Source organism: Hevea brasiliensis, unplaced genomic scaffold (assembly GCF_030052815.1).
Source record: "Hevea brasiliensis isolate MT/VB/25A 57/8 unplaced genomic scaffold, ASM3005281v1 Scaf439, whole genome shotgun sequence".
In the NCBI taxonomy this organism is placed as follows: domain Eukaryota; kingdom Viridiplantae; phylum Streptophyta; class Magnoliopsida; order Malpighiales; family Euphorbiaceae; genus Hevea; species Hevea brasiliensis.
Genome location: NW_026614961.1, coordinates 63,700 through 72,671, shown reverse-complemented (window position 1 = coordinate 72,671; position 8,972 = coordinate 63,700). Strand labels below are relative to the sequence as shown.

The 8,972-nt window shown below is 28.9% G+C and overlaps 1 protein-coding gene across 1 annotated transcript; it reads left to right on the top strand.

Moving 5' to 3' along the window:
- Positions 1–1,088: 1,088 nt before the first annotated feature.
- Positions 1,089–2,026, top strand: LOC131177389 (wound-induced protein 1-like). The gene has a single exon (XM_058142354.1). It carries the CDS (start codon positions 1,367–1,369, stop codon positions 1,754–1,756), a length of 390 nt encoding a protein of 129 aa, XP_057998337.1. The 5' UTR covers positions 1,089–1,366; the 3' UTR covers positions 1,757–2,026.
- Positions 2,027–8,972: the final 6,946 nt, after the last annotated feature.

Sequence of the window (8,972 nt, the reverse complement as noted above, 5' to 3'; positions counted from 1 at the left end):
ATTTGAATTCTAATCCAAACCCAACTATATAAAAAAAAAATCCTATTGCTTTTAAGCAAACAAAATTCATTTTTGTTGCTACTAAGCTACATTAGGCTTGCAAAGTTGGGAAATTAACTTATTTCTTAAACTTCCTTCTCTCTTTTTTTTTCTTGAAATATTTTCCTTAATTAAAATTTATTTAAAATTTATTTATAATATTTTTTTTTAAGAATTAGAAACTTTTTAAAATATTATTATAATTTTCCTTTCACAAGTCATAACTAACTTTTTAACATCATTTTATATAAGTATGTTTTAGTTTTATATAATAAAATTTTCTTATCTGAACTCAGCCTATCATAAATTTAAAATCTAATATATATTATATATATTTATTAAATATATAAATTTCACATTTTATATCTTGAGTTAATGATAAATCGAACTTGGATAAAAATATTTCATATATAATATAAATTATTATTTTTTTACAAATTAAGTAGTGGTATTATGTACAATAATTAATAATCTTACTATTTAGATTAGCAATCTCCTAATTCAACCATAAACAATCTGTTTTTTATTAAATTAAGAGAGCTCATTTTTTGAAGCACAATTTTAAACGCCAATTTTAAGAAAACTTAATATGATTAAAAATATTTTTTTATAATTTGTTAACGTCATTATTGAAATAATATTGAAAAGAAATATTATTTTAAAAGTATTTATTGAAATTTTTTTTAAATTTAAATTTAATTTTAATTTAGGATATTTTAGTTATAAAATAATAAAATAAATTTTAGAATTTTTTTTTACAATTGAAAAAAAAAAAAAAAAAAAAAAAAAAAACTCCCTTACAAACAAGTGGATAGCGTAAACTGAAAACTTCTGCATTTTCAATTGAGCAAGTCAAAAAAACAGGCTTGATTATTTCTCCACTCTTCTCGACACGTCTCATCCTTTATCCAATGAAACATCGACACGTCTGTTTGCATACTTGAAATGACCGAAAGATCCATCAGCGACTCAACCTGGAAGCAGAGAATCAAAAACCACCTTTATCTCCACCTCTCTATATAATGCCCTCCTTCTCCATTTAAAACCTTCACCAGTTTCTTCTGGTTCCTTTTTCATAAACCATTTCTCTCTCTTTTTAGAACTCTCTGTTCTCTTTATCTCTTAGCTTCTGTGTTAAAGGGCCGACTCCGGGCTTATTCTCGAACTGGCTAACTCAGAGGAAATACTGGAAGAATCATCAAGAAAGAACCAAGAGGTGGTTCTTGACCTCTATGAGGCCTTAAGATCTCGAGACGTGGACACTGTTCAAAAGATCCTCGCCTCCGACCTCGAGTGGTGGTTCCATGGCCCTCCGTCTCACCAGTTTATGATGCGCCTTCTCACTGGTACTGACACCGTATCATCAGGAAAAGTTGGAAAAAGCTCCACTGGTTTTGAGTTCAACCCGGAGGTCATCAGGGCCTTTGGATCGATCGTGATTGCTGAAGGCTGCGATTCTAGCCGCGCCATTTCTTGGGTTCACGCTTGGACCGTCACGGATGGGATAATTACCCAGGTGCGAGAGTACTTCAATACTTCTCTTACTGTTACTCGTCTTGGAAACCAAGATCAATCAGAGCCTTCTGATTATTCATCTCCGTCTTCATCGTCATCTTCATCGGCGGAGATAACTCCCGTGCATTGCCCGTTCGTTTGGGAGAGCAGTCTCTCCAATCGGGTCGGGAAGTCAGTGCCGGGTTTGGTGTTGGCAATTTAGCCAAAATTAGCCTTCTCTGTTCCTGATCAAGTGCAGTCGTTATTATTATATTATAGTATCGGAATAAAGAAAACGCTGCACGTGTCTATCGTATCCGAACAGAGATGTGAGTCATTAAGGGCTTGTTTGTTTGGTTTGAAATCTGCTCCTTTTGTGTGTTTATGTGTGGAGCCATGATGGTGAGAGCTAGTGGTTCAATTGTTGAAGTGCCTATGTTTGTAATTTGGTGTCCATATTGCATAATAAAGTTGTGCTATTGTGCTTTTCTTACGTTTCCTCTTGGATATTTTGGCTTTAAAATTCATTGATTTTTTATATTTTTTTTATAAATGTTTGGATGAATTATAAAACATTTTTCTTTAAAGAGTTATAATTTAATAATAAAATTCGAAATTGAATTAATATCCAAATAAAAAAAATTTTAATTTTTTAAATTTTGAATCCGAATTATCGATTCAGACTCTGAACCCGACCAGAGTCGATGCCCAGCCCTAATCTCAATGTAAAACAGGACCTTAAGAATTGATGCTGCAAACAATGCCTAATAAGAAGAACGAACGAGTCATCTTGAAATGATGGTTTTGTCCTCATCCTATCGTAGCAAAACAATTGTAGGCATTTAGGTTAAAATACTTTTCGATTAATTATTTTAAGCGTCTCAAATATTAAAAATATAAAAATATAAATTTTTAAAAAATATATATTTTTTATAAAATAAATAAATCGCGCATATTGTGGTTTGTAATCGCTTATTCAAACCGACTTATCAAAGCTCGAAATCATTAATCTGATTCAATCCTGAATTTGACTAGGCCAATTTCAATTCAGTCCACAAGCCGAACAGACCTGTGGGTAGGTCTAAACGGTTGGTGATCTGATACAGTCAGCAAAGACAATTAAAACAACGGAAACAGAAGAAGTAGGTCCAGTGTTGGCATAAGCGTGCAGCCTCATGACATTAAAGGATTGGAGCTGGAGATCACATGTAAAGTGTGAGTGAACAATTGAACATCCTGGGACGTGGGTGGGTGGCTACAATATCATACCCTTACAAATAAACAATGCACAATTATTGATGAAACCCTTAAACTCCAATGGTTTTGAAATAGGAAGCGGTAATGCACACCAAATAATAAAAGGTGGGATCGAGCTAAGCTTACCCCATTTGACCAAATCAGACAAAAACAACTTGGATTTGAACTATTCGAGATGACTACTTCAATTCATAAACCTCACATGGATAGACACATAATTCAATGAACTTAGCTTAATAATATGACAATTAACTCTTAATTAAGCACTAGATTTTTTTAATTAATTGTTCAATTATCCATGCATGCATGCACAAGCACAACCAGCTACCCATATGTTTCTGATGTCAAAAATGTCTGTATATATCCTTAAAATTTAATTATCTATGACAAGCATCTCGTCTCGTCATCATAAAATGTTCCAAATCTTAAATTAATGTTTGATTTTTACCAAAAATTAACAAAATATTCCCATATTTATGCTGTAATTATTTTATTTTCCCTTAAAATTTAGCTTTAATTAAGCAATTCTCTCTCTTTCTTTTTAATATATTCTTTTGGCGGCTGTTTTTTTCAAGCAATAGGGAGAAATTTAAATTTTTTAATTAATAGAATAAAAATATACTCATCAGAAAGGTATATTCTTGTTTTTATAGAAATTTTAAATTATACATATATATATATATATAGTGATCAAACTAAAGGCAAAATGCAAGAGAATTAATGAAGGTGATGGGGAATGCTGGCCAATACAAGAAAGTGTCTAAAGAACAATTAATTTAGTGTATATGATGCCAATATATACTAAAGAACATATATTGTTCTACATATAGTTTCTTGATATGTGACATGGAATAATATTCCACCATTATTTCTCCTTATCGATCAATAGTTCATGCAATTTAACAACACAAGCTCTCTCTATCTCTCTAATATATTTTAATTCAATATGATTATAAGAAGACCAAATATAAGTGGTTAACTTTAATATCAATACAATTGAAAGGGTTGAACCAGGAAAAGGCGGTGGAGACCACATATATACCAAATTAAATCACTCAATGTGCACAAAATGGACTTTGATTTGAGATGCTGGAGGATACCCTTTTTTTTCCTTTCCTATCTTTGTTAGAATCCACTCACTTTTTCTTTAAAAAGTGGGAATTTATCTTGTGGGTATTTGGGATTTTTAAGGAGCCATGTTGATCATTTGAGCTTCCTATTTCAACTTATTCTATCTACTGGCTTAAGGGTTTCTTTCATTTTGTCAAATCAATCTTATTATAAAGTTAATGTTCATGTCTAAAGCGACACCCATGATAATTCATTGATTGATGAATAATCTTGGTAACTGTAATTGTGGAAATAAGGAATAGATTAATAGATACCATCAAATAGTTTTTGTGCTAATCTTGTCATGTCATTTTCTTGCAATCTCTTCAACATTTCTAGTTGTTCTGTTATGAATTAAATGCCAATTTACAAGTAGTTTTCTTTCTTTCCTTTTTTATTTTTGCGTATCTTATACATATTTAATTAGCTGATATACTTAATTGCTAATCTTACCCTAATTACACGCAACATTAATTGGCTAACAGCAAAAAAGAATACTAATTATAGATATATATATATATATATATATAGGTTATCTTATGATGTTGATAATTAATGTATATTATATAAGATGAGAAGGGAAACTTAAACTTATCATGACTCATGATTAATCAATTAAGGTAGCTTAATTGATCACCAACTTAATTTTAAGATCAAATGGTGAGAGTGATTTACTTTTCAAAAAAAAAAAGAAAAAAAAAAAAAAAAAAAAAGAGAAAAAAGACGAAGAAGAAGAAGAAGATTAGCTTTATTATGGGAAGATATGGATGGGAGGAAGTAGATATCATTAAGATTTGAATTTGTCAAGCATTTGAATTCTAAAGAGATAAACTTTGTTGATTTTTTATAGACTTTTCTGTGCAATTGGAGCGTAGTTTTTCTGTTTCTTGAAAGGCACTAAAAGTCTAACTGCACAGCAAAACCACAGGGAAAATACTGTTTGGTTTAAATGTTACATGTAATCAATAATTATTTTTGTTAGCGATAACCGATAATAATTGATATTAGGTGTTTGATAAATTTTATCTAACTGTTTTTATTAATATATAAAATGACGATCTAAATGTATATATATATAATTTAATAAAATAATTAAATAAAAATACAATTATTAATTTATTAAATTATATAATTTATTAAACTATTAAAATAAATATATAATTTTTAATCTATTTTATATATATACCTTCTAATATATTTCCAAACCAATTATACCAGCATGCAGAAAAGTGCAAGGTGTATATAAGGGGATAAAAAAAATTCTTTTACGAAATACATTAAAATTAGACTATTATAAAAGTTATCTATCAGCCATCAGTTATGTTTTCAAAAATTTACCAAACACTTTGATTCAGTTATTTGGATGCTTACCAGCTATAGGCTGCATTTAATAGTTAAACCAAACACCCTCTAAATTACTTATGTTTAGGAGTTTTTCTTTCCTTTCCAAAAATTATATCATACAATTATGATTCAGGATAGTCTATATAAAATGACAATTTAATAAAAATATGCGTGTTGACCCCGTGTAGCTCAAAATGAGCATTGATTTTGATGATAACAAAACTCAAATAGAATCTATCTAACCCAACTTTAAAGTGATGTGTAGATTCTTTCTCTTATTCCTAAAGAATCTTTGAAGTTGCATCTAAGGAGGAAGAATACTCAAAGGTATCTCAAGTCAAATCCAAGATGAGAAAGGACAAGATTATGTAAGACTCAAGATAAAGGTATGAAAGACATAGAGTTATAAATTGAGTCTTAGGACTTATGTGAAAAGAATAGATGAAAGGTTAGTCTAATAGAGCTCAAAATTAAATTTTCTTTTAAAGATTTTCTCTCATCATGACCTTGGACACTACTATTGGAACATATTTTTTTTAAGGTCTAAATTAGATTTTTTAAGTATTACAAGTTGAGACATGCAGCTGTTGACTTAGTTTGCTAACTGGTTTGCTAAAATATTAGTTTGCTAATATGTTTGCTAAAACATTAGTTTACTAACTAGTTTACTACTGTTGCCAAAATTTCATTAGTTTGCTAAATGATCAGAGCTGCTCAACTTCGCACAAAAAGACAAAATAACGGCTATTTTGTCTTGAGCAGTGTGTATAACGTTCCAAAAAGGTTTCAAACGATCTAAAATGATTTGGGACTATAAATACACCTTCTTTACTCCATTTTACACTTGATGAAAGCTTACCTTTGAACTCCAACTTTGATTTTTCATTTATTGCTTTCATTCAAGAGCTTTAAAGTCTTTGAGCTACTATTGGCAAATCAACTCATCTCTTCTTTATAGCTTGATTTGTATTAAGTGAGAGTGAGTACTAAAACTTTGAATTGCATTTAAGAGAGGTTGTACAAGCACCTATTGAAGCTTGAGAGAGAGTAAGTGCTTGAGATAGCACTTGTCAAAGGTTTAATCTGCCTTGGTAAAAGCTTGGTGTTGAAAAGTTGTAAAGGGCTTTTGATCTCTTACCTTTAAAAGAGCAAATAGTGGAGAGAAGACTCAAAGAGGGTTCTTTGAGAGAGTGGATGTAGGCTAGTTAAGCCGAACCACTATAAAAATCATTGTGTTTGATCTCTCTCACCTTAACCTCTTTACTTTTGTGCAATTTAATTTTTTTTATATACATGACACTGAATGTTGAATGAATAGATTGAGTTGGTATATTTGAGAATTTATGAGTATGATGAGAAACTAGTTGAATATATTGTGATGCATGTTATGTTAACAATTGCTATAAATATTGATTAAAGGTTGAATTGCAACTTAGGGATACTTTATTGAAATACATATCACTGTCATTATATAATAAGAAGCACCTAGTTGAAAAAAGTCGCAATTTTTCATTAGGCTACAAGAAAGAGCAGAAAAATTGTTAAAATCCAATTCACCCCCTCTTAGACTATTTTGAGACAACAATGCGTGTATATAAAAGTGAGCCCCATAAATTATAACTACCATGTAGTTTTTTTTTAAATAATTTAATTAATTTTTGTATAAATTTTCTATTTGATTCCTATTCAATGTAAACTACTTACATGGAATAACCAATCCACTATAAAATTGCTCCTTTCTTTAACTATTTATTTTAGATTTTTTCTTACAAAACTAATAAGAGGTTCTTCCTCAACCTTTAAAGGTCCTTCTACTGGTGGAGGGAAAGTCTCAAATAGGGATGATGATAAGTAGGGTGTACACGAAAATTATTTTGTTTAAATTTGATTAATATTTTTAAAATTTAAATTTATCTTAGACTTGATTAAAATTTATTTTTAATTATTAAATTCGTCCCAAACCTAATTATATTTAAAAAAAAATTTCAACTCATTTAATTTTATATATTTTAATTAATATTTACATTAAAAATATTTTGATCAATAATTTATATTTTAAAATTAATAATTCCATACAAAATTTAAATTCCATTTTGTATAAAATAAAAAATATATATATAAATTTATAAACAATATTGTGAAAAATATATTTTATATTTAATTAAATATTTATATAAACAAATTTAAGTAATGAATACCAAACATGTAAAATCTAAATTCTATCTGAACCCGTCACGAGTTTATTCTTTAAATTCGAATTTATTCTAAACTCGATTATATACTATCAAAATTAATCCTATTAGGTTTTTATTGAATCAGATACTTACAAAACCTAACCCGTTGTCATCCCTAATCTCGAATTCAAGTATTTTCATTTATCTATTTTAAAATTAATTATCTTAAGAGGACAAAAAAAAAAAAGAAAAATACTTTTACCTAAACTATTATATATCTATTAAATAAGAAAAACTAAAATATACACAAATTATTTTAATGAGCGAGTTTTTTTTTTTTTAAATATTTCAACATGATTCTTCTGTAACATATACATTTTCAATTTTCTTTTAATCAACTCACTCTATTATCGTTAAATTCATAATAAAACTATTAATGTCATTACTGTAATCATACAAGTTAATTTTCTCCCAGCAATCATGAACAGAAGGGAATAAAAGAGAAGACTTTTTCAATTGATTTTGATACTTGCGTTTTCCTTCTTTTTTTTAATGAAAGAAATCCTGATATTCATTTCTATATATAACAAATGAAATTAAACAAAAGTATACAACAGTACCTAAAAATGGTGCTCAGCTAATAGATGGATATTCGGATAAGGTTATGCTCGCCTTGTTTATACTGTAACACTCGGATCAGTTATTAAAGATATGGATCTCGGAATATTTATCTGTAATTACAGTCTTAGTATTTGTAAACTCTTATGTAATCTAGACTCCAAGTGCTGCTTTGATATCAACTCCTATTCCTAGTCAGAAGCAAATCCAAAGTCTGTATAAGAAGTAGGAACAAGACTTTAGCTAAATCCAAAAGATAAGAATTTCATGAGTTAGCTATTCACTTTCAGACGCATAGAAGAAGTTATTTTCTTTATAGTATGAAGTTGGACTTACTGTGATAGTGGCAGCCATTTTTTTGAAATTTGTTGTGGGGGTAATTATTCATTGATGTAATTTTTTTTTTAAAATAAATTTTCTTTTCCTTCATCTAGTGGGCTAATTTAATGATACCCAAAAAAGGAATGCATCATAAAATTTGGAGACATGAATCCCATTCCCATTTTCCTCCTTATTTCACTAATTTGCTTCTATTAGTTGATGATGATGATGAAATTGTGCTTCACACCTCTATTTGCCAAATCCTTTCACCTATTCACCAATCAAATTTATAAACATATCATTTGAAATTATTATGATTTTTATTTAAAAATACGATAGATCATATGTAAGATTGAGTGTATATAAAAATTTCCCTTGCAATAATGATAAGAAAACTGGTTTTCTTTAATTTTCGTCTAACTATTGGGTTCTTAAAAATGGAAGATAATGCAGAAAAAATAAATAAATAAAGGATATGAGGATGGAAACTAGAGAGAGAAAAGAAATGAAAGCTTCATTTTATCCAGAATGAAAGAAAAAGAGAAGAAAAGTGTTTGTTTTAAGAACAAAAGCCCATATTGGGCCCATTTGGGATTGAAGCCAATAAATTATTTA